At 41.5% G+C, this 26,464-nt stretch overlaps 2 protein-coding genes across 7 annotated transcripts in view; one reads left to right on the top strand and one right to left on the bottom strand.

Annotated features, from left to right (window-relative positions):
- The window catches only part of LOC135577223 (rapamycin-insensitive companion of mTOR-like), a 106,140-nt gene that overhangs the window by 2,897 nt on the left and 76,779 nt on the right, over positions 1 to 26,464 (bottom strand). The window contains 9 exon segments of the mRNA XM_065045116.1: positions 1,737 to 1,970; positions 3,147 to 3,231; positions 4,513 to 4,690; positions 13,442 to 14,468; positions 15,221 to 15,450; positions 16,028 to 16,134; positions 17,142 to 17,234; positions 18,028 to 18,115; positions 18,246 to 18,355. Coding sequence (XP_064901188.1) covers positions 1,737 to 1,970; positions 3,147 to 3,231; positions 4,513 to 4,690; positions 13,442 to 14,468; positions 15,221 to 15,450; positions 16,028 to 16,134; positions 17,142 to 17,234; positions 18,028 to 18,115; positions 18,246 to 18,355 — 2,152 coding nt within the window.
- Positions 1 to 26,464, top strand: LOC135577159 (endogenous retrovirus group K member 5 Gag polyprotein-like). 6 transcript variants are annotated; one of them, XM_065044966.1, is made up of 3 exons: positions 39 to 330; positions 24,692 to 24,757; positions 24,864 to 26,464. In XM_065044966.1, the coding sequence occupies exon 3, from the start codon at positions 24,877 to 24,879 to the stop codon at positions 26,230 to 26,232; it is 1,356 nt and encodes a 451-aa protein (XP_064901038.1). In that variant the 5' UTR covers positions 39 to 330; positions 24,692 to 24,757; positions 24,864 to 24,876; the 3' UTR covers positions 26,233 to 26,464. The 6 variants fall into 6 exon arrangements, with proteins under 6 accessions (XP_064901035.1, XP_064901038.1, XP_064901037.1 ...); XM_065044965.1 differs by lacking the exon at positions 24,692 to 24,757 and adding an exon at positions 19,242 to 19,386; XM_065044964.1 differs by lacking the exon at positions 24,692 to 24,757 and adding an exon at positions 19,173 to 19,386.

Genomic DNA, 26,464 nt, shown 5'->3' with positions numbered 1-26,464 from the left:
CAGCTACTTGAGGCTAACAGCTTCTTTTGTTTGGCCCCAGAGCACCCTGGCCAGGGCCATTAGAAGGGAGTGTGGAAGCAGCAGTGAGCCGCTGGGCACCTACGCCCAGGGTGGGGGGATGTTTTTGGGGAGGCTTCGGGGGCACCCACAGCCAGTGTGGGGGGTGCAGAGGAGCTTCTACAATGCCTACAGTCAGATATGATCAGATAAAAACGGGATTCTCGTCGAGACTCTGCCCATTGTGTGGGTCTCTCGGAGCACGAGCAAGATGCTGCCGCCGAGAGCCCCCCTCCCCGGGATGGGGACTCCGCTTGCCTCGCCGCCACAGATGTGAGTAAAACTTCTCGCAGGATTGCGAGTATATTTATACTTTTTGTGCACATATGCACGTATAACTTTCCGTGCTCCATATGAGCGCGTGTAAAATTAATACTTGCAGAATCGCGGGTGTATTTTCCTCCCGTGCACATATGCACGTGTAACTTTCCGTGCACATTTGCACGCGTACTTTAAATTATTTCCTCGCACAATCATGAGTGTATTTTCCTTCCGTGCACACTTGCACGCGTAACTTTTCGTGCCCAATACGAGCACATGTATAAATTATTTCCTCGCACAATCGCGAGTGGCCGCCGAGAGCCCCTCGCACAATCGTGAGTGGATTTTCCTCCTGGGCTTCCACATAAGCACGTGTAGGATTCCGTGCACACTTGCACGTGTAAGTAAATTAACTCTCGCAGGATTGCGGGTGTATTATAAATTTACCCTTGCGGAATCGCGAGTGTACACTTCCCGTACTCACTACGAGTGCATGTATCTCTTTTAAAATAATCCTGCACCGTGTTTAGGCAAGTGTGTATTTCTCCGGGACTCAGGGACGGCTCCGGCATTGTTTTGGGTGAAGCCACGTGCATGCACACTGTGGACCGCCTGTTATATGAGTTGCTGCCTCTAAATAATTTTCCTCAACTGATATCCGAACCTTTATTTAAGTCACTTTTGGAGTGCTAAAACCCTGTTTCTCACCAGTTTAATAAAAGTTGTTTTGGACTCTTTTGTCCCTTAAATTAACCTCGGGGTGCCTCCGTGACGCTACCTGAATGCATAGCACTGTTGTAAAATAGGAAGGATTCCTACTAAGCATAAATTCGAATTTCCGTTACGGGATTATCTTTTTATTACAGACATTGTAAAAAGGCAATATAACTGCAAGCTCTGCAGAGGAGGTTAGGAAGAAAATCATTCTGAATCTGATCTGAATCTCAAAATATGAAGAAAGATGACTAAATCCCAGAAGTTACAGCTCAACTTCAGACTCCTCAATCAGATTTCCTTTGTTTTGTTTTATGGTACAGACTTGCTTTAAAGTCAGACTTTTCATTAGTTTGATCGCAAACCTCAGTTTTCAGGACATTGATTTGTAAGTACTAAATAAGGTTTTGAATGTTACATTTTGATAAGCTTTTAGAAATATTTAACACCACTAGAAACAGAAAAGATTAAAATGACCATAGAAATACCATTGGTTACATAGTGAGCTTATTAAGGAGAATTAATTTCAAGGTCAATAGTCAGTAAGGAGGGGAAAACAAACCAAACCAAACCAAAACACCACCACACAAAAAAACCCAAACCAAAGCAACAAAAAAAACCTCAGAGTTTCATCAATTTTAAAGATTAACAAAATTAAATATTTTAATTCAGTTTTATCATACTTTCCCATAAGGAACACTAACCTGTATGACTATATGAAGAATTCACTTTGTTGTTAGGCTGATAATCCAGTATTTGAATGCAGACACAGTAAAGGCAGTTCTCATCTGTGTGCTCCTGTAGCCCTGTATCCTCTGTATTTTCTAAAAACTGAGAAGCATCTGAATGGCTGGTATTCATTATTTCTGTGAGACTGATCTGCTGTTGAAGCATCTGAAAATGACTTTTGACAACATCACTTGTACCTGATGGAAGACCTGTAGATAAGCAGACATCAGAAAAAACAAAAGCATACAACCAAGAGTTAATAAAACATTATTTCAATTAAATTACCCCTTTTAAGGCTGGGGGGTGTGTGTGTGAAGATCTAGAAACTTTTTTGAATGGTTAATCTCCCAAGATTTGTTAGCATTTGGGAAATAAACATCACATTTTAGTCCTGGCTTATAAAATATAACAAGAACATTGCAAAGGACAGAACTCAACCTCTGAACACACATACTGTAAGAAGATATGTGGTAAATCCTGACATTCTATCAAGATTAGTAATAGTTATACCCATGTAACATTAATATGTTATGAATTTTCATAGTATCAAACAAGATTAGTACAACAATATACCAGATGTATAAATGGCATATGCACCAATGAAAACAAACACAATTAAAAAAACTGTAACTTAGTGCCTGTAATAGGATGGAACTAGACTCAACAATGCAGAAACAAGCCGAAGACACTTTAGTGGCATGCTCTTCCCTGGGTGGAAAATACCAACAAATACAATTTTGAACAGGCATTACTTTACACTGAAACTTAGTAAACTACAGAAACACACTTTCAAGAAAGTCATCTTTATATATTGTATTAACAACACAAAAGAAAAAAAAAATCAGTAAGATGTGTTTATTTGGACGTTCAAAGTGCCAGTTCCAGTTAAGTAAAAGTTAAATAAAGTTCCAGTTAACTAAGAAGAAAGACAACATCTATCCTATACTACTTTGGGGCCAGTATCAATGTTTCTTTTTCAGTTGTTCTACTGAAAAGATAAAACTTGATGCCCTACAGATTTCTAACTCCTCTGGAATAAAAAGAAAGTGCATTTCAGAACAAGCCTGGCATTACAGAGCACTTGCAATTTTCTTGTACCATGTTCTATCACCTCCACTGATCAACTGTCACAGAAACATCAAAGATACATAGACTTTCTTTCTTAGTTTATTAGAGCTGGATCAAGCTTTGAAGCAACACTGCATTATCTTGAACTTCATAAAACAGGGAATTAATAGCCCAGTATCCCGAATCCAGAACACAGATCTCAAAAATTAACAGCTAAAAATAACATTTTCTATCAAGAAAAAATCATCAAATAAAACTCAACACCCCACCCAATGTATAAGCAACAGGAAGGTACAAAAGAGGAACAAAACCAATACTTTCTGCATCAGGTACAAAGACCCTAGCTCCACGGTCATCAAATGGAGGCGTGGTTTGCTTCTGGAAATATGGAGTTTCCTTTACCTGGAATATTCAAGTGAAACTTAAAATTAGCACAGGTGATAATTATATACAAAGGAAAAACAGATTTTTTTTTTTTAGGAAATAAAGTGTTGTCAATTTTTTCCTTCAGGAAAAAGATCTAATTGGAGGAAGAAATTAAGAATGGGCTCCTGAGTAGTAAAAAAAGCCAATGAGAAAAACATACTTTTGTGAATGAACATTTATTAAGTAAACTTATGAACAGTCAGTAAATGGTAAAACATAGTGCTGACAGGCTGTAAGGAAACCAGTGACCCAGAAATGTCTATCAATGATCTGTCCATGATCACTCTATGTCACTTGAGACCTTGGGAAAGTAGAACAAAACCAGCCAGGACACCTAAAATGTTGCCTGTAAGATGTTGCAGAATTGAGACGTGTCTCAACTCTACAGAGTTGAGAGAAAAGTGAGGCAACATAAACATGCCATAAAGACTGTGAAGGATAAATAAAATAATCATTTCATAAAGGGGAAATAGGAGCAGGTATGATGGAAAATCTTGCCTTTGCTCTAGCTTTAGTAATTTTTTGAGATTAGTAAGCAAGGAATTTAGGTTTGAAAAGCAAAGACTAAGTGAACTAAAGATAAGGAAGCCAGTGATTTACCTTTCACATAGATCATGTCTTATTTTTGATAATTAGGTAACAGAATATTAAACATTGTGATGCATCAGTTTGCTAGATGAGAATGTGTTTTAACTAAATAGAGAGAGGAAGGTAATTGATAAGATACTTAAGATACCCTGTTTTAATTTAAATATATCTGTGAGGTTAAGACAATATAATTTAATGCTATGATAATAGATATACAAATAAAGTAATATCAAATCGAGATTACAGTAGCAGAAATCGTGGTAGCAGTAAGTTTACTATGGGATTATGCACATAATTTATGGTTGACCAATGAACATATCAATTAGTTGGCTTAAGAGATAGTAACAAATGTCCACAGACTATGCTAATTTTAGTATAAAAGCTAGCTGTTCACTAAAAATCATATGACAATGCATTTATGCTACCACTATTTAACACACTGCTAACCTAGTCTGTGTCATTGTTTGCCTAATAATACAAAACAGACTAGCACTTTTCTGTAAACAGGGTTAGAAAAGTAACTCGTTCTCCAAAACGCATTCCTTGAAAGTACCACATCTGTTTTCCTAATTTCTGTAGATCTAATCTATTCTGATGATAATGCAACAACAGTTAACTACCTTCCAGTATGAAAATGCAAATGAATCCAGTAAGTTATCATATACATACCTGAAATATTTCATTGATATCCACTGGGAGAGCAAGGCCAATGTAATCATCAGAGCTACCATACGTAGCATTAGAAACCATGGAACGAACAGAGGAGGAACGCTGAAGTGTGTTTTGGTTAACAGGACTTAATAAATCTTTTTTATCTAATGAAGCATAACTTAAAGCTTTCATGAACCTGTAACATTGAAATAATAAATCATAATCTGGGCAAATCTCTCATTCTGGCACATTACAAGTAAGAAGGACTGCCGACACAAAGATTATCCTCATCTTCCCATAGTAGAACCCAGAGCTTGTTACTCTGTCAAATTATAGCTATAGGGTCACTGCTTTTGTTCTGCCTCATGTTGTATTGCATGGTTTTGCAGTTCCTTGGGTAAAAATGTGTGATTTTTTTTTTTTAAAGTCCTGGGACAGGGACTTGAAAGATAGCAGGATGGAATTTCTGGTTAAGGGGTTGCCAACCCTGTAAAAACACAAATTTTCTCCAACTTACCAGGCTTCTAAGATTTATAGCCCAGACAGTCAGTAAAGATTTTAGGCTTTTAAACTGGTAACACAGAGCTTGAGCCTGCTAGGTACCACAGATGTGAGCAAGGAACTTTTTTTTCCTGTATTCTAAAGGAGCCACCCACTAGGTCACCAAAACACAGAAGAAGAATTTGCTCAACATGAAGAGACAAACAACAAACTTGAACCTGCACAGCAAACATAGCTGACTGTGACAAGCAGCCTGAGGAACAAAGAAAGAAATAGGTTGGGAAAGAAGACAGGAAAGAGAAGGCTGAAGATCAGTGCTGATCAGAGTCCTAATGATGGAAATCTCTCATTTGGCAATCTCTGATTTTACTTCTCATTGAAGATAAAAACCTATGAATCATTTCTGCTAATCAACCTAAGTAGATGGTCTATGCAGTGGACACTCCTTAGGAACAGTAAATTTTTATTGTATTACTGCAAGTTATTATACATTGGACTTTCTCTGCCTTAGAAATAATTTTCTATCATTTTTTTTTAGATGGGCAATTAAAATGTCTTCTCATCCATAAAAGCTTAGTAGATTTATACCGAAAGAAAAATAAATTATTATGGTTTGACTATGTGTTGTTCAAGACATTATTATGCAATGGGAAGGTGCAGAACATGGATTATGGGACACTGACAGTTTCCTTGCTACTAATTCCTACCAAAGCTAATTATAGTAGCAGTGGACTTGCAATAAAACTCAAGCCATACTTCAAAACCCAGAGTTACCAAATGCATTAGTTATTTCATAATAAAGAATTCTATAATTACTCTCAATATAAAGACATAAGTATTAATCCTAAACATTTGCTCCTGCTTCTCTTGGAAAAGTTAACAGATATATCATTAGTAGTGAAAAACACTGATAAGTTTTCATGAAATCATGTCTGCAGATGATGGAGCGAGAGTCACGATCAGGATTTGAGACATGCATCTTAACATTTTTGGTTGGTCTTTAAAGACAGAGATGGAAAATTTAGCCTCACAAAATAATTGTGGAAAGAAATAAGCTTTTCAACCTTTTGAATGAATGGAACAACTAGAAACATCACTGAAGTCAACTTAGAGCCGCTGCTTGCTACGAACACCTGAATTTGTGAATAAAGCATGAATCAAAGAAAATTTTCTGAAGACTAAGAGAAGAATGGCCTTAGAAGACAAAAAAGGACAGAATATCTTTCCAATTTATTACTTAAACTGCAGTTAAAGACAATTTTTAACTGGAAGTAGAAGCATACTCTGAAATTAAAAGGATCACAATTATTCAGTGGAGACACTCACCTGTAACCAGTCAGAAAAATACATATACTAGTTAAATCATAGCCTTTCCAATCAATTATATCAGCATCCAAGACAATCTGCCAATCTTTTGTAATATGAACATCTGCAATTTTTTAACCTTCACAGAGATACAAGCACTCCAGTAATTTCAGTTCAATGTTAAATAGGTCAGCTCAAATCATTGCCCCTAACCACTGATACAAGAGATCATGAACAGCTAAGCATCAGGAATACTGTTAGTATTACACTGCATGCTGAGTCTCAGGATGAAAGTCCACTGCAGAGAGGCTGCTTTGTATATCAAGGGCATGACTGCAAGGAACGGTACAGCATGACTATAGCCACAACAGAATCTGTACTGTCACTGAAGTGACACTGATTTGTTCTTGCATTACCACAGGTAGCCAGTGACAGCAAGGAACAGCACTTCTGATTTCCAGGATGGTGTAGCTTAACTACTGAATCATCCTTAAATTTAATCAGCACACTCAGTCTAGTTCTAACTTAACTAAACAAAGGGAACAAAATTTATCTTTTATGGCATCTTTCCAGAATCATGTGAAAAATATAAAAAAAATAATGTTGCTCTCAATCAGGAAGGAAACTAGTAGTAATAAACAGGCACTATAGACACTCAACTGGGTATGTGGATTGAAATTCAGGGACTAGGCATTTGCTCTTCTGTGCAGTAAGGAAGTGACTAATGTGCTGGTAACTTCTCCCGAGAGAGAGACAAAGTTGTAAAGCACTGACTGTAGCTGCTGGGAACAGTGTCAGTGTCATGAGCTAGATATATAACTATCCAATTAGTCTTCATAAGACTCAAAAATAGAGAGGTGACACTGCAATCTAAAAATAAACCCTATGAGTAAAATCTTTGCTCTGTTGTAGCTAAGAAGTCAAACTCACATTCATATCAGTGGTACCAGTATCTCACCATTGGCCTCAGTGCCACAGTGAACAGTAGTATAGCATATTGGCAGGAGTCCCTGTCCTAAAACCTCACCAAGTGATATTGAGAAAATTCTCTTCTGAAATTCAGCTCTGACTGCACGAGCAATTCTGTGTGACTGTAACTTTAGTAATGTTAGCAGTCCAATTGCATTTAAATATTAATAAAAAATAACAGGAAGTAAATGTGATAGAAGGAAACATATTCCTTTGTCTCTAACAGCATTAAAGGGACTGAGGACAGCTATCAAAGCTGGGTTTCTCTGACAGCACTTACAAAGTTCAGACTTCTCATAGCTTATTATCCTAATATTGGTACTGCTTTCAGCAAAGTCATAGAATCATCCTGCAACAACTGTCACTTTTAGATGAAGTTGGAAAAAAAGTATTAGAAAGTGTGGAATAATTACTGAGGGGGTAAACTATTTAAACTAATTATCAAGGATACACTTATTGAGAATAAAGCTATATCCACGTCTTCGGCATATAAGGCAGCTCTGCAGCAGGGAAGAAATCTGCTCTGCATGGTTCCCCCCTCCATCTGGCCTGCATTCTTGGACAGTCATGTACAGGGAAGCTCAGTGTGCTGGCCCTAAGAAGTATGGGGGAGTGAAGCAGTGTGGAGATAGCATGGCCAGGCCCTGTGTATAAGGCAGGTACAGGAACCAGATGGCATAGCTGCTGCCAATTTTAAAAGATAAATGCTCCATTCCATCCAAAACGCTAATTACTGAGCCAGCAGATGTGTCAAAATTTGTCCTGTGGATGAACTTTGCTCAGTATAATCTCATGATAATACCAAAACACACCTACACCTCAAAAGAAATTTGCCTCCATCATGCCCCTCTGCTTCCTCGAGCAAGAGCTGTGAAATTCTTACCTTAAAAATCGAATTGAGAGTTTTTACACCAATCAATGACAAAGGTATGTATGACATTCAGTCAGCTGATCGGAGCCAGCCCAGCAAGAGCCGGAGTCGGCGGGGTTCAGCCGACCACGAGGTTCAGCTGAGATTAGGAAGCTCAGAGGGAAACGTACAGGGACAGCGTGATTCCCGACGGGACCCGATCCCGGTAGCCCCGGCAGCCATTGCGAGAGAGCGGCTGACGTGGCGGGGGGCGTTCCGACGGTGACGGCGACCACACCCCCTCCCCTTGCCTTGAAAAAGCCTTTGGGACTAGTCACTGCCCACCAGGTGTAGGGAGGAGCAACCAGCTTGTGTAGCGGGTGAGTCCCACCCGCACTGTGCTGCAGCAGCAGGTGTGGTAGCTTGTGTAGCGGGGTGCAGAGAGCACTTGTCGCTTGTAAGCCCCTCTAACTTATTGCCAGCATCCCAGACTGCTGACGACCATGGTCGCCTCCAGGAGGAGAGCTTGTCTCAAACACACTGTGGCAATGCAGACTGAGGAGGTTCTGTCCCGAATGGTGGCTGTTCAGGTCTCCGGCTGCAGGGAGTGCCAGAGCCTGCTGCTGCCGGGGGAGGGAGGACAGCAGTCCACTTGTGTGAGGTGTGAGCAGGTGCAAGACCTGCTCGACATGGTTGTGAAACTTAAGGAGGAGGTTGAGACGCTGAGGACCATCAGGGAGTGCGAAAGGGAGATCGACTGGTGGAGCAACACCCTGACGTGCCAGTCGGAAAGGTCCCAGGGAGGTACCCCCCAAAAGGAGATGGACCTCCTGCCCTCTCGGACAGAGGCGGAAGTCCTGAGACGGCCCCGCCCTTGTCGCTGTCGGGCAGAGGTAGGGGACCTAAAAGACGACGAGGGTTGGAAGTGTATTCCGGTTCGGCGTCACGGGCAGCCCCCCTCCCTGCCTGCTTTGTCTCCCCAGGTGCCCCTCCGTAATAGGTTTGAGGCCCTGGATCTTGAAGAAGAGGTAGGTGAGGAGGTGGTGCCAAGCCTGCCTACAAGATCACATAGGAAGAGGCAGTTGACTTCACAACTTAAGACTGCCTCTGATAAGAAAGAAAGAAGGGTGATTGTAATAGGAAATTCCCTTCTGAAAGGAACAGAGGGCCCAATATGCAGAGTTGACCCTCATCTTAGGGAAGTTTGTAGTCTACCTGGAGCCCGGATCAAGGATATTGCTAGAGAGCTCCCCAAACTGGTGCACCCGACAGATTACTACCCGCTGCTGGTCTTCCAGACAGATGGGGAGGAAGCTGCTTCCCGTAGTCTGAGGGGAATGAAGAATGATTTCAAGGTCTTGGAAGGATGGTGAAAGACTCAGGGGCTCAAGTGATCTTCTCTTCACTCCTTCCGTCTTCTAGTGACTATTTGGGATGGAATAGGAAAATTCAGTCTCTTAATGGTTGGCTCCAAGACTGGTGCTACAGGCAGGGCTTTGGATTTTTTGATAATGATTGGTTTTATAAGACACCAGTCCAGAGAGTGTCACGCGGGAAAGGTTTATCCCGCAGGGGCAAAAGGATGCTGGGGCAGGAATTAGCTGGGCTCATCTGGAGAGCTTTAAACTAGGCTCGAAGGGGGATGGGGCTGTAGCTGGGCTTGTCCAGGTGGGGCAGCATTCTAAAACTGATGAGGACCGGGTGGCCTCCTATGCCCCTAGGGAGAAATTGGTGTGCTCTACTCGCTCCCTGAAATGCCTGTACACCAATGCGCGTAGCATGGGGAATAAGCAGGAGGAGTTAGAATCCTGTGTTCGGTCGGGTGATTATGATCTGGTGGCAATTACAGAAACATGGTGGGACAGTTCACATGACTGGAACGTGGTCATGGATGGCTATGCCCTTTTCAGGAGAGACAGGCCAGCCAGGCGTGGTGGTGGAGTTGCTCTCTATGTGAGAGAGCAACTACAATGTACTAAATTCTGCCCAGGAGTGGATGACGAGCGAGTTGAGAGTGTATGGGTCAGGATCAAGGGGCAGGCTGGCAGGGGTGACACTGTTGTGGGCGTCTGTTACAGGCCACCAGATCAGGCTGAGGAAGTTGATGAGGCCTTCTATGGGCAGCTGAGAGTGGCCTCACAGTCACAGGCCCTGGTTGTTGTGGGGAATTTTAACTTCCCTGATGTTTGCTGGAAGGACCATTCAGCCAGCCAGCCACAGTCCAGGAGGTTCCTCCAGTGCATTGATGATAACTTCCTCATGCAGATGGTGGAGGAGCCGACTAGGAGAGGTGCACTGCTGGATCTCATCCTCACTAACAAGGAGGGTCTGGTTGAAGCAGTAAAGGTTGACCATGAGATGGTGGAGTTCAGCATCTTGTGTGGCAGGAACAGAATAGCTAGTAGAATTGCAACCCTGGACTTTAGCAGGGCTAATTTGGCCATTTCAAGCAATTGCTGGGGAAATCCCATGGGCAAGACTGCTTGAAGATAAAGGGGCCCAAGATAGCTGGATTGCATTCAGAGATTGCTTCTTCCACGCTCAGGATCAGAGCATCCCCACATGTAGGAAGTCAAGGAAGGGAGCCAGGAGGCCTGCGTGGTTGAATAGGGATCTGTTGGGTATGTTCAAGCAGAAGAGGAGAGTTTACAGGTCATGGAAGCAGGCGCTGGCCACTTGGGAAGAGTATAAGGCTGCTGTTAGAGGATGTAGGAAGGCAGCTAGGATAGCCAAGGCCTCCTTAGAATTACAGCTGGCGAGAGGGGTCAAGGACAGCAAAAAGAACTTTTTCAAATACATAGCAGATAAAACTGATACCAGAGGCAGTGTAGGGCCACTGGTGAATGGGGTGCGTGCCCTGGTGGCAGAAGATACAGAGAAGGCAGAATTTCTGAATGCCTTCTTTGTCTCTGTCTACTCTGCCGGAGGCTGTCCTGGGGAGCCCTGTACCCCTGAGACCCCAGATGAAGCCAGGTTAATGGAGGAGTTTGCTTTAGTAAATGAGGACTGGGTTAGGGAGCAATTAAATAGTCTGGACATCCATAAATCCATGGGTCCAGATGGGATGCATCCGCGGGTGCTGAGGGAGCTGGCTGAAGTCATTGCTGGACCGCTCTCCATCATCTTTGCCAAGTCTTGGGAAACGGGAGAGGTGCCCGAGGATTGGAGGAAAGCAAATGTCACTCCAGTCTTCAAAAAGGGCAAGAAGGAGGACCCGGGTAATTATAGACCGGTCAGCCTCACCTCTGTCCCTGGGAAAGTAATGGAACAGCTTATCCTTGGTGCCATCTCAAGGCATATCAAGGATAAGAGGGTTATTAGGGGCAGTCAGCATGGCTTTACCAAGGGTAAGTCATGCTTGACCAACCTCATAGCCTTTTATGAGAATGTAACAAGGTGGATGGATGATGGCAGAGCGGTGGATGTGGTCTACCTTGACTTCAGTAAAGCCTTTGACACAGTCTCCCACAGCATCCTCACAGCTAAGTTGAGGAGGTGTGGTCTAGACAATAGAGTAGTGAGGTGGGTTGCAAACTGGCTTAAGGAGAGAAGCCAGAGAGTGGTAGTCAATGGTGCGGAGTCTAGTTGGAGGCCAGTATCTAGTGGAGTGCCTCAAGGGTCAGTACTGGGGCCAATATTATTCAATATTTTCATTAACGATTTAGACGAGGGAATAGAGTGTACTATCAGCAAGTTTGCTGATGACACTAAGCTGGGAGGTGTGGCTGACACGCCAGAAGGCTGTGCTGCCATCCAGCGGGACCTGGACAGGGTAGAGAATTGGGCGGGGAATAACCTAATGAAATTTAACAAGGGAAAGTGTAGAGTCCTGCATCTGGGCAGGAACAACCCCAGCTTCCAGTATAGGTTGGGAAATTAAATATTAGAGAGCAGTGTAGGGGAAAGGGACCTGGGGGTCTTGGTGGACAACAGGATGACCATGAGCCAGCACTGTGCCCTTGTGGCCAGAAAGGCAAATGGCATCCTGGGGTGTATTAGAAGGGGGGTGGCTAGTAGATCGAGAGAGGTCCTCCTTCCCCTCTACTCCGCCCTGGTGAGACCACATCTGGAATATTGTGTCCAGTTCTGGGCCCCTCAGTTCAAGGACAGGGAACTGCTGGAGAGGGTCCAGCGTAGGGTAACAAAGATGATTAAGGGTATGGAGCACCTCCCTTATGAAGAAAGGCTGAGGGAGCTGGGTCTCTTTAGTTTGGAGAATAGGAGACTAAGGGGGGACCTCATTAATGTTTATAAATATATAAAGGGTCAGTGCCATGAGGATGGAGCCAGGCTCTTCTCGGTGGCAAACAATGATAGGAGAAGGGGTAATGGGATCAAGCTGGAACACAAGAGGTTCCGCTTAAATTTGAGAAGAAACTTCTTCTCAGTGAGGGTGACAGAGCACTGGAACAGGCTGCCCAGGGAGGTTGTGGAGTCTCCTTCTCTGGAGACATTCAAAACCCGCCTGGACATGTTCCTGTGTGATCTCACCTAGGCGTTCCTGCTCCAGCAGGGGGATTGGACTAGATGATCTTTTGAGGTCCCTTCCAATCCCAAACATACTGTGATACTGTGATACTGTGATACTGTGATACTGTGACTAGAGTGACTAAAGCTCCACCTAAATGTACAAAATTGTATAAAATACCCTAACAATAGAGCAAAGTTAGGGAAGGCACCATCACTGACTGAGAAGAGAACAGCATAATAGACTTCTGGGACCAGTTGATGGGCTGAGCTTTTGGGTAAGATTTACGCACTTAGTTATACCAAATGTTTCCCTGGGACACTTAGACTTCAAGCTTGTATTTGTAATCACATTAATAGTGCTGTATAGTCATTTTAGAATTTATATATATTTGGTACCAATATGTATTTCTTGCAACTAAAGCGTACTTTTGCAACTGAAGTGTGTTTTTGCAGATGGTGTATTTTATCAATGGCATCTAAATGAGAATTTCTCATTGGATGCGCTCAGACTTAGAGTATATATTATACTATTCGTGAATCTGTGCAAGCCACGACATGATCCTGCACTATTAGTGAATCCAAAATCGTGTGAATTCAACATTACACTGGATCAGCTGTTGAGCACGATCAGACTTATAGTGCCGACTTGAGGTTATTTGATGTAATTGGGCATCACTCAGGAGTTCAGCTCAGCCACACCCAGCCCCCAGAGAAAATACTGAGGACAAGCTGGAATGCAAGGGAGCTTAACTTTTGCTAAATTAACCTTCTTAATGCAACAGAAAGATACATTTCTTATTTAATTCCTCTTACAGCTTTGAAGTAAGAAACAAGCATATAAAAATCTCTTACCGCCTTGGGGTCAGGCGAGAATCCAGGCTGCCAGACTTCACGGTAATACTGTCAGTAAACAGCACATCCTTTGCTGGAGATGCTAGGGCTTCTGAGTGAGACAGTGAAGGATGCATTCTCTGCTGTTGTAAGCGTTTTAGTGTAGCATAGCCAAAGGCATCTCGAGAACTTGTGTAACTAAAGTTATAGTCAGCAAGACTTTTTATTGTAGCAAGAAAAGGAGCCTTAAGAGACTGGGCTCTTCGGGGAAGCGTATGAGAAGATCCTGGCAGTACTAGGGATACAGAGTTGGATTTTGAGAGAGGCAGGCAGTTAGACTGTTGTGTTGAACAGTAACTTGATTTAACTGTTTTTGTGCTTACCACAGTACTCAAACTTCCACAGTCAGTATCTAGGTTTGTAGTGTCCACACCTACAGTCTCCCTTGAAGGGCTAGAGCTCATTGAGCTTATGCCACTTGTTGTGGTATCTGTATTAAAACTTACGCTACAACTCTTGAAATGTGTTTGTGTAGTACCATCTCCTATTAGTCTCTCTCTGCTTGTGTTTTCATGGTGAATTTCATTTCCAAGACCTTTCGGCAGCTTCAGATAATTTTCTCCAATACTTGGGGTACTATCAGTATCTTCCATGTTCTTACTTCTGACAAAAGAAGTTTCTAATCGTAAAGCCTGGATTTTAGGAACTCTGAAAACAGGGTTGAATTCATCCCCAGCAGGAAAATTTATGCTATTCAAAGGTTCTGTTACAGTATGATTTTGCCTCAGGCCTGATTTACTGTCAGATGTCAGCTTTCCTCCTTTTGGATCACTGCTACTTCTATGTTTTTTATTAGCTAGAGTAAGAGAGTTTAGAATGCGATTTTTCACAAGTCTGCTAGAAGAAAAGAAAGGAAAGGGACTATGGTCTTTATCCTTTGAAGGTCCAGGTCTATAATAAAATATTTGTTCTGCATCTCCAGTGATATCTAGGAAGAATGTACTAGTGGATGTACTACCAAAACGGTCATCCTCCGTGATGAACATACCTGAAATTATATGAGACTTTGTCACTGAAAATGGATGTTTCTTCAAAGTCTATAAACTATGTTGCAAAAAAGTAAGCAATTCTATAAACCTAAACTGGGAGACTGTGTTTTACCACAATTTTAATTCAACATTTTTTCTGAAGAACTTAGTACTATAAATTAAGTATCTTCAGGACTACCTGAGCTAAAGATCTCATTGTTTCAAAAGAAAAGCCATGCTATCTTATTTCAGTGTATATTTCTGGATTTAAATTCCAAATACCAATAATAAAATTAAAATGTATTAGATACACAAAATATACAGCAATAGTGTATATATGTTTGTCTGTGTATACACAGAATATATATTCAAAATATTCCCTTATTTCTTTGAGGAAAAACAAATAAATGTATCTTTATACCTAAAGCATGGAGAATTCTGCAGGATACTATAGCAATCTGCCATAACTTGACATAAAAACTAGTAGCTTACTCTAATGTTAAAATTTCTTATTTCTACAACAAATATAAATTTAGGACACTGTTCTCTTCTGTCTCACTTGATTATGTCTCTCTGAATGCATATAACTGTCCCCTGGCTTGCACTCTTTCTTGCAATAGCACCTGTAAACTATTTGCCTGAAACTCATCCTGCCAAAAAGTCAGTAAGAACACCAAAATGCTGCTTTGTAGTGGATTTTTTATGTTGTTGTTGCTTGTTTGTTTGAGGGTTTTTTATGTTTGTTTGTTTCGGTTTTGTTGTTGTTACTTACTTGAAGGTGTAGATTCGCTTTCACTGTTATGCCTAGAACTGGTAGACTCAGAGTTCAAGCTAAGAGTACTGGGTACAGAAGAAAGTTCATTGCAGAGCTGCTCCATGTCATCAGGGACCATTGGCCAAGGCTGTCTACGACTGTGTCTCACTGCATCCCAGTTATGGTGCTTCAAAATGTCACATCCTTGTTTAGTTTTGGCTATTAGACCAAGCGCGTAGACACAGGTTCTATATTTAATATATATATAGAAAAAAAGCAACAATAATAGCATCTAATTTAACAAAACTTTTTTTCTCTCTTGAAAGGAAACAGTTTCAAAAAACAATTCAGCAGAAACTTCACAAAATGGCCAAATAGCTTTTTGTTCCTCATTTTTATTTGTAAATCAATGGAAGCTGAAGAAATGCAGTAAAATACCTGAAAACTATTAAAACATTAATGCAGTAGCAGTATTAGGCAAAAGACTATGCTTTCTTTTAAATATTCAAAAAAGATACTGAATAAAAATGATAGAATAATAAATTTATTCTAACGGAAATATAAGTAGCAAATATTTTAACTGTGTTTTAAAAAAGGAAAAAGTAGTATGTATCTTTGTTTCATAGGTTTCATTTGCTTACTGCATGTTCTTTTAGACTTCCTATGCAATTCTGAGATTGTATAGGACTGAGATTGATCAATGTTCTTTAATAACTGATTTCCAAGTAAATGGTAAAACTATATTCTCATAAATTAGATAATGCTATTTGAAACCCTACTGGAACTAACGTCTGTAAATTTTATGTATAAATCAGATACACATACCCTCTAACAGAGAGAACCTCACAATGTTGTGCAAGAGCCATTATGTTGGGAATTACATTCTCCTCTTGAAGCAAGTTAAGACCCCAATTTGATGATCCTATATTGCCCTGGAATAAAACAGTTTGTCAAATATGTTTTGATTTTGATGTGATCGATAACACTATCGGTGTAAAGTTTTTGACATTATTGTTTGTTGGTGGTATGGTTTCGAGCCATATCTTCTCAAAGCAATGAGAGATTTGAGCACCCTTTTTGGCATTTCCTAGTCATGCATATCCAAAAAAGGACTCAGGACACTCCGTATAATGCCTAAAACTGGTCACAGTTAACTACTACATATTCCTCATTTTACCAGTTCTACTACAGCCAGCAGTATGATTTTGAATTACTCATTTTACATTATTCTTAAACAGGCATTTTATTACATACCTACAATATCTTCCAGTAAGAGTCACCTTGGACAAATGTTCCAAAGTAAACTTTGGGGAAGACAAGAAAGAGGCAGACAAACAGTTGAGGTGGCAAAGCAACTTGAGAAGTGTAGCTTGGATAGGCATAAACACTAGGTTTTCCCCATGTTATCCCAATACCAGGGATGTCATGACCGTATATATTCACACACATCAACATTGGCAGCCAACTTTCTTCCAGAAAAACTGAATTTTGGAACACCACAGTAAATATGTTAAAAATAGACCATAGCAAGTGGTAACCACTGGTTCCATAGTAATACTGTTGCTACATGTGACAATCTGTTCTTTTTATTTGGTTTAAAACAAACAAACAAAAACTAAAAAAAAAAACAAAACAAAAAAAAAAAACAACAAAAAAACCACCCCCACCAAATTAAAAACAAACAAAACCCCCACAACCAACAAAAACCCCAAACAAACAAAGACAGACAAAGCGACTATTAAAAGACTCAGAAAAAAACAAGTGCAGTGAAAAATTTTCATGTGAAAGTCCAGTACTTTCCCCTAACTTGGAAAGTCACACACATTTTATGAAAAAAACCCTAAATAATGATTTTTTAAGCCATTTTGCTCAGTTGTTTCAGAATCGAGTCATAACAGAACTCAAACAGCTGCAAAAAGACTGTAAATGTATTACTAACCAAGGCCCAAAGGGCTGCTTTGAGCTGCTTAATTCCTTCACACTTATCCAGCACTGGGGAATGAACAGTGTAACTTAGATCTGTAACAATATTCTGGAGGAGAAAAAACAGAAGAAAAAACATACTCAGCTGAAAATGAAAAGGAGGAGACCTCAGTAAAACAGTTTATCTTGCAGTTTTAATAAAGGTAAAGTGCTAATTTAAAGTACGTACCCTAAAATAAAATAGTGGTAGTTTTATCATAATAATCAATAATAACCATAAATTAACAACAATGGTAAAGCAAGTAGAAAACTTAACATTATCACTGGCTGCATTGGGACAATTCAGATTTTATTAAGATAACATTCATCAGATGAACATGCTACAATATATGAGCTTTCTCTTGAACTTTTTGATTATTATATACAATTCATTATATCATCTTGCAAACTCATGTTAAAAGTCAATTTATTTATGCAACTATGAATTAGCATAGGGTTTGTTTTCTTAGTTCTTCAGGATATTATAAAGAATTTATCCCCTCATCTCCATGTTTTTGTATGCATAAAAGGATAGGCACAGTTTTACTTGTCAATATATGATTCACTCACACACAGACTAAAAAATTATTTCTATTGGTGAGTTGCTTTCCATTCTAAGTTTTGGCTAGCTGTTTTAAGAAAAACGTTGCAAAGTATTTCTCTGATATTTCAGTTGTCAGGAAGGAATTTTACATGAGACTAGATGTCAAAGACCGTCTTCACAACTTGTTTGCACCATGTAACTTGAGACTTTCATAATCTACTTATTTTGCAATGACTGTTTAAATGCCATATCTTTTAAAACATATTTAAAAAGAGTTACAATATTATTTAAAAATCTTATAAATAGTTATTATCCTCACCTGAGACTCCAATAAATGGCAGCCTGTTTTATGGTGCACCAGTTGGCCATAAAGGTGAACTGGCAGGTAGACATGTGGTTGCTGTAATCTGGTAGAAAAAGAAATCATATGTTTTCTCAGAAACTCTGAAATTTTCTTTAAAAATAAATGATACTGCAGTGTAATGCAATGAGTTACTCCTGAGTTTTTTTCAAAGAGGATTCTTTTGGAGTGTTTACCTTTGGTTGCTTCGACGAACATAGTTATCACCATCAACAGGTTTGCGATAAGTTGTAAGTGCTTCATTAAGTTGTTCTTCAATCAATTCAACATATTTTAAGTTATTTTCCTAAAAGACAACAAAGGTTGACAAAATACACTTAGCTGGTTAATATTTTTATAGCATGATACTTTATAACGAAGGAACAATTGAAGTGCTCCTTAAGGAAGGCTGAATTTCTTTATGATTTGAAAGTGAGGCTCACCAAAACTATTGCACTTCACACATACAATGAGTTTGCAGAGTCAACAACTGATTCCATAATTATTCCAATGAATTTGTTAAAAAAGGAAGGAAAAAAATATTTCACATCTGACTAACACAAATAATCTCAACAGACCACCACACATTTCAGTATCCCTAGAGGAGACGCCTTATAAATTAGTAAAAAAAAATGCCTGAAAGCCAAGAGAAATGAGACCAAGCACTTATAATCAATTATAAAACCAAAAAAGGTATGAAAAGTTTTAATCTAGTAACAAGGATGCATTTTGCTTAATTGTTCTTATGTTCCTATTTACTTCCTACACCACTTGGACACCCACAAGTCTATGGGGCCAGATGGGATCCACCCAAGGGTTCTGAGGTGTGGGAAACTGCAGTGGGTCTGTGGAATCCTTGACAGAAAATATGGGAGTAGAGATCAGCCTTGAAGATATTAAGATTTACCCTTGAGAAGGATGGGAGTAAAGGAGTATCCGGAGATATGGAGTTGTACCCGTGAGAGAGAAGGGGATAGAAGAATAACATGGATGATAGAAAAATTAACCAATGAGATGTTAGTGCTGTAACTTGTAACCAATAGTGAAAAGACACATGAACTGGTAGAATTGTATAAAAATGCACTTGTAGCAATAAATGGCATCCATTACTTTCATCTTGAAAGAACTTGGTCCATGTCGTTTGTCCGTCTCAACCGCGACATCTGGTGACCCCAACGTGATCCTGCCTGAAGAGGATCTTGCATGACAAGGTGACAGCGTGAAGCTGTGAACAGCCGAAGAAGAGCTGTGGAGACGGAGCTCGGTACAGCTGATAGAGCAGCCGAGGAGAGCTGCCGAAGATCCGGATCGTTGAAAAGACACCTCGCTAAGGAGTAGGTGAGCTACCGGGAACATGGGGGGAAACTTATCTAAAGAAGAGGGTACTACATTATCCACGTGGAAGCTGCTTCTGAAGAAGCAGGGTGTTAGCCTTCCGGAACTGACTTTAAGAAAAATGTTACTATGGGGCAAAGCACAAGGTTTAGAGGTTAATCCTGTGACAGCATTTAGTGTGTCACAATGGATGGATTTGGGAGATAAACTGTTTGATAGTGCTACCCAAGGGTCCAAGGAAGCAACTGAACTGTTAACAATGTGGCGCTTCTTATTAGATACTCTGAAAGAGTTAAAACAGCAACAGGATAAGGCAGAGGTGGCGGAGGGGGATGGTCTTCCTGGCTCAGCTGGGCCAGATTCGGAGGAAAAGGCAAGATTAAGTACTACTCCGACCCCCCCTGTTACTAAAGATTCATCAAAACCGCCCAACTCCATATTATCTGACACGGATAAGGGTCCGCGACACTTTCTTGGAAAGTTAAAAGGAACAGAGGAGGAGCGTACGTATGTGTGGCTCCGAGATCAGAAAAAAATTATGAAAGAGTCGTATACATATGTGTGGCCCTGAGATCAGATAAAAGCTATGGAAGACTCACATGAAAGAACAGCGTTGGGTTATATATGATCTCGGGAGGGGCCCCTGGAGCACCAGTCAGAGCAGTGCGTTCAACCGACTGCTCCGCCGTCATCAATCATGGCTCAAACCTCTGCTCTACCATCATCAACCGCGGTTCCGCCGTCTTCGTCACCGCCATTAATCACAGTTCAACCCTCTGACCCGCCGCTATCAGTCGCGGAAGAAAAAAATGGACATTTTCTTTCCTGTCCCCCCTTGCCTGGAGATTTAGGTGGGGAGGATCCCCCTGTGGTGAGCCAGACCAAACCAAATAACGTAATTCCTATAAATTTGGGTCCCCCCAGACTGCCCCCACCCCCCTCCCACGCTGTTGCAGATCAAATCCCTGAGGGTGGGGGTAGAGTTTCAGAGCGTAAACCAAACTTACCAAAAAGCTGGGATTTACCCCCAGCTTCGATTACAGTTAAACCACGGGACCCTGTGCGTTTCTGGAAGAGGGTGAAGGCTAAAGCTCTGGAAATAGGGGACTGGGATTTATCAGAATCTATATCGGTTCCTACCCCTGTTACTGAGCTGCCACCCGTTGAACCTGTTGAATCTATGGCATTTCCCGTCATATACCATAACCCTGCAGGGGGGGAGCCCCATGAGCACGTTTCTTATTCCTGGAAAGTAATTCAAGATTTGCAAAAAGCCACTGCTCAGTACGGGCCTAACTCCCCTGCGGTTATGCAGCTGTTACGTTTGTTATCTATGGAAGCTATGACTCCCTACAATGTTTCTCAGTTAGCTCAGGTTATTTTTCAACCTGTACAGCTCTCAGTGTTTCGAAGTATTTGGCAGCAAAGGGCTGAGGCACAAGCAGTGATAAACATACACTTCCCAGACACTGATCCCCGTTCTGCTACTGGTGTGGATGTATTGATGGGCTCGGGGCCGTATATTGATCCGCGACTTCAAGCGCAATGGCCTCCTCTAGTGCTTGAGCAAGTGAAGGCTGTAGGGATCCAGGCTATAATTAGAACAGCAGAGCTGGCAGAACCAAACCAGAGATATACTGCTATCAAGCAGGGTCCTAAAGAGCCGTTTCTTTCCTTCGCTGAAAAATTACAAGCGGCTGTCGAACGTCAGGTGTTCGATGCGAATGTCCGGGGACTGCTAGTGAAACAGCTAGCTCGTGATAATGCTAATACAGATTGCCAAAAAGTGATTGAAACTTTGCCAGGGGATCCAACTTTAGAAGCAATGATTACTGCTTGTGCCAAGGTCGGTTCAGTGGAACATAAAATGACTGCACTTGCTGCTGCTATGGCAGCAGCTAAAACACAATATCAAAAGTGCTATGAACGCGGTCGGAATGGTCATGTAAGACTCATCAGTCCACATAAAAACAAACAGGCTTCAAAAGCTGTACACACACCTGTCTATGATACAGCCTCAGTAACTTGCTTCAAATGTGGAAAAAAGGGACATTTTTCTAAGCAGTGCCATTCTAGGTATCATTCTAATGGACAGCTACTGCCACAGGGAAACGACAAGAAGAGCATGAAGGGGCGCGTGCAGACACAAATGCCTCCTTCAACAACGCTTTGCAACCCTGGCAATCTGTTTCTGGGGTCAGTGCACATGCAGTCTTCTGCGACACACTATCAGGAAAAACCAGCGGAGCACTGGGATGGATTTATCCACCACCCACACAGTAACTATAACAACTCAAGAGGTGCATAAAGTGCCCCTGGATGCTTGGGGGCCAATTGGCAGGGGACTGAGTGCTTTGTTAATAGGACGATCAAGTAGTACCCTGCGAGGATTAATGGTACACGTGGGGGTTATTGATGCGGACTATACAGGACATATTTGTGCCTTGGTTTCCACAGCGACAACACCTGTGACAATACAAAAAGGAACACTTTTAGCTCAACTTGTGCCCTTTTTGAGTTCTGTTCCTAGGACTGAGCAAGTTCTTCGTGGGGACAATGGACCTGGTTCAACTGGAAAGCCACTTATTTTTTGGTCTCAAACAGTGTCAGAGAAAAGGCCACAAATGGTTTGTACACTCATAATGAATGCTTTTGTTCCCAGACAGGTGACCCTTACTGGACTGCTTGATACAGGAGCAGATGTCACTATAATTTCACAACAGGACTGGCCTCCTTCTTGGCCCTTGGTTTCAAATGCTGTAGGTGTGATGGGACTGGGTGGAGTCGCAAACAGTTTGATGTCAGCTAAACCAGTAGTGATTGCTAATCCTGAACACCAAAGGGCTACAGTGAGACCTTATGTGGCCCCAGCCCCGCTGAATTTATGGGGGAGGGATTGCCTAGGGCAGTGGGGAGTACGGATAACTATGGATTTTTAGCAGGGGTCACTGTGATGTAGGGTGTTTCTCGGCCCACTTTAGCACTAAGATGGTTAACTGAAAGACCAGTATGGGTCAATCAGTGGCCCCTTGCTCAGGAAAAACTTACAGCCCTGCAATCTCTTGTGATGGAACAGCTAGCTGCGGGACACATAGAGGTCTCACATAGCCCTTGGAATACTCCTGTGTTTGTTATCAAAAAGAAGTCTGGAAAATGGAGATTATTACATGACCTACGAAAGGTTAATGAGGTTATGGCAACTATGGGAGCTTTGCAACCAGGTTTACCTTCTCCTACAATGATTCCAATGCAATGGGAAATTGTTGCAATAGATTTGAAGGATTGTTTCTTTACTATTCCTTTAGCAGAACAAGACATGGAAAAGTTTGCCTTTACTGTTCCATCTGTAAATAATGGAGAGCCAGCGAAAAGGTATCACTGGAAAGTGCTGCCACAAGGGATGAAAAATTCACCTACCATATGTCAATGGTATGTGGCAAAAGCTCTGAGTCCAGTACGTGCTTTGTTTCCGTCAGGGTATTGCTATCATTATATGGATGACATTTTGTTGGCTGCAGCAACGCCACAAGAATTGAGTGAAATGGAAAATAAAGCACGTGAGTCATTAAATCAGTATGGGCTGGTTATTGCACCTGAGAAGGTGCAATGACAACAGCCATGGCTTTATTTGGGCATGAAAATTTTGGATCAGATGGTGACACCACAACCTATAAAACTGCAAGTAAAAATCAAAACACTGAATGATGTGCAAAAATTGGCAGGAATGATCAATTGGGTGAGGCCTTATGTAGGAATCCCCTCTTCTCAGTTGCAGCCATTGTTTGATCTCTTGCGAGGAGACACTAATATTTCTGCCCCTCGCACTTTGACAACAGAAGCACAGCAGGTAATTGCGAAAATTGAACAAGCAATCAATAGTAAGCACGTATGGAGAATTGATTTGACAGTGTCTGTACAAGCAATTGTTTTGATTGATCAATGCATTCCTTTTGCTATGATCGCACAATGGCATGAGAAGTGGGGAGATCCTCTACGTATTTTAGAGTGGGTCTTTTTGCCAGCCAAATCAAAAAAGACAGCCCCAGGTCTTTTTGAACTGGTGGCTCAGGTAATTATTAAAATCAGATTACGTTGCATGGAATTAATGGCAAGAGATCCAGAAACAATCATGCTTCCTGTGCAAAGTGATTATTTTGAGTGGTGTATGGCTAATAGTTCTGCACTACAAGCAGCTATGATGAATTATACGGGTCAAATCAGTTATCATTTGCCCTCACATCCAGTGATTAAATTAGGCAGTCAGGTAAGATTTGGTCAGAAGCAATTGAATCAATCAAGCCCAGTAAATGGACCTACAGTATTTACAGATGGATCAGGAAGGACGGGCAAGGCAGCCATTGTTTGGAAGGATGGGCCACAGTGGCAACATCAAGTAGAATATCAGGAAGGATCACCGCAAGTGGTCGAACTTAGAGCAATGACCATGGCATTTCAGGCCTTTCCTGGCCCTGTGAATATTGTGAGAGACTCTGCTTATGTGGCTGTGCTTGTACAACGGTTGTATAAAGCTGTATTGGGACATGTGTCTAATGAAAAGTTATTTGGTATTTTAAAACTGTTATGGCTTGAAATTCAGAAGCGTCATCATTAATATTATGTCATGCATGTTAAAAGTCATACTATGTTACCAGGTTTCATAATAGAAGGAAATGCAAAAGCAGATTCTCTAGTTTCAGCAGTGACTTTAGGACCTGTTCCTGATGTTAAACAACAGGCAATAGCTTCACATCATTTCTATCATCAAGGCTATCATGCCTTGAGACGACACTTTGGCATTTCAAATTCCGAGGCACGTGCTATTGTTGCTGCATGCCCTGATTGTCAAGGTCAGCATATTCCTTCTTATTATGGTACCAATCCCCGTGGCCTTCGAGCTTTGCAAATTTGGCAAACTGATGTTACACATGTACCTGACTTTGGGCGCTTGAAGTATGTTCATGTCTCTATAGACACCTTTTCTTCTGCTATCGTTGCCACTGCTCATACTGCAGAATCTGCACGAGATGTAATACGTCATTGGCAGCGTGCATTTTCCTTCTTGGGCATTCCGCAACAGGTAAAAACAGACAATGGCTCAGCATATGTATCCCGAAAAGTTGCTTCATTTCTACAGCTCTGGGGAGTATCTCATGTTACAGGTATTCCTCATTCTCCCACAGGGCAAGGTATTGTGGAACGTGCTCATGGAACACTCAAGCGTTTTCTTTTAAAACAAAAAGAGGGAATGTTGGGTGAACCACCTGATGCACGCTTGGCTAAAGTCACATATGTTTTAAACTTTTTGCAGGTTTCTGATGATGTCCAGATGCCGCCCATTCTACGTCACTTTTCCTCTTTAGTGGCTCAAGAAAGGGTGGGTCCAGGGGCAAAAGTGTTGGTGCGGGATTTGCGCACAGGACAATGGACGGGTCCACATGAATTATTAACCTGGGGGAGAGGCTATGCTTGTGTCTCTACAGATCAAGGACCACAATGGTTGCCTGCGCGAAATGTGAAACCTGTGTTGCCTTCCTAATGATGATTGCTGCAGCTGCTTCATCTTGGATGCCTGCACAGACAAAAACCAACATGTGGATTACTTTAGCCAACGTGACTGGCCAGGACTCCATATGCCTAGCTATGGCATCTCCGGAAAACCCGTTCCACACATGCTTGGTTGGCATCCCCCTTGATGACTACAGCAGCATCACACAATTGTTTCAAAATAGTGGTTGGTGCAGAGGCATTGCAACAAACTGTAATAATACTAATATGGCACTCTGGATTAACTGTCTCCCGGAAATAGACATTGAACCACAGGAACTGGAATTGCTGGGATCTGTGCCCATGGACGCTTGTATCCAGCTGGTTTGTGAAAAGTGCCAGGACAATATGCTAAAGCATGAATGGATAAGATTGCAAAATGTTAATGCTACCCTTCATGACTACAGAAATGAAACTCGTTGGTGCAATGCCTCGCAGAAGAATCCAAGGGGTGTTGTTAACAGTGTGGGACAGCGACCCCGAAAACTCCCGTATGGTGTATTCTTGATCTGCGGAGATAGAGCCTGGCCAGGAATTCCTTCTAATGCTGTTGGAGCACCATGTAGTTTGGGACGATTAACTCTCTTAATGCCCAATGTATCCATGATAGTAGATCACGGAAAAGCGACACGGGAAAAACGCTTTTTGCATGCATATAAGTCAAAATGTGATGACAGAGTAGATTCTTGGGGATCAGGATTAAGGGTTTTAGGATCTCTTGTACCTGGTGTTGGCACAGCTAAAGCTCTAAATACTTTAGAAAAATTAGGATGTTGGCTAGCTAAGCAAACTAACAGAACTTCTAAGGCTTTAAGTGGACTTTTGTTAGATGTAGATTCTGTAAGACATGCTACACTGCAGAATAGAGCTGCAATAGATTTTTTGTTATTAGCTCAAGGGCATGGGTGTGAAGATTTTGATGGTATGTGCTGTATGAACTTGTCAGATCATTCTGAGTCAATTCATAAAAGCATACAATTGTTGAAAGAAGGGGTACAAAAGTTACAAGTTGATGATGGATGGGATTGGTTAAATAAAATGTTTAGTAGCTGGGGGCTTTCGGGGTGGTTGTTATCAGTAGTGAAAACAGGACTGATCGTTTTGATGATTGTTGTGGTTGTGTTACTAATGTTGCCATGCATGATTTCTCTGCTGCAAAGGGCCCTGCAGCGGACAATGAGGGCAGCATTTTTAGCACAAATACAAAAAGGGGGAACTGTGGGAAACTGCAGCGGGTCTGTGGAATCCTTGACAGAAAATATGGGAGTAGAGATCAGCCTTGAAGATATTAAGATTTACCCTTGAGAAGGATGGGAGTAAAGGAGTATCCGGAAATATGGAGTTGTACACGTGAGAGAGGAGAGATGTACCCGTGAGAGAGAAGGGGATAGAAGAATAACATGGATGATAGAAAAATTAACCAATGAGATGTTAGTGCTGTAACTTGTAACCAATAGTGAAAAGACACATGAACTGGTAGAATTGTATAAAAATGCACTTGTAGCAATAAATGGCACCTATTACTTTCATCTTGAAA

Source organism: Columba livia, chromosome W (genome assembly GCF_036013475.1).
Source record: "Columba livia isolate bColLiv1 breed racing homer chromosome W, bColLiv1.pat.W.v2, whole genome shotgun sequence".
Classification (NCBI taxonomy): domain Eukaryota; kingdom Metazoa; phylum Chordata; class Aves; order Columbiformes; family Columbidae; genus Columba; species Columba livia.
The sequence above is the reverse complement of the archived record's forward strand: the minus strand, read 5'-3'. Positions and strand labels throughout refer to the sequence as shown.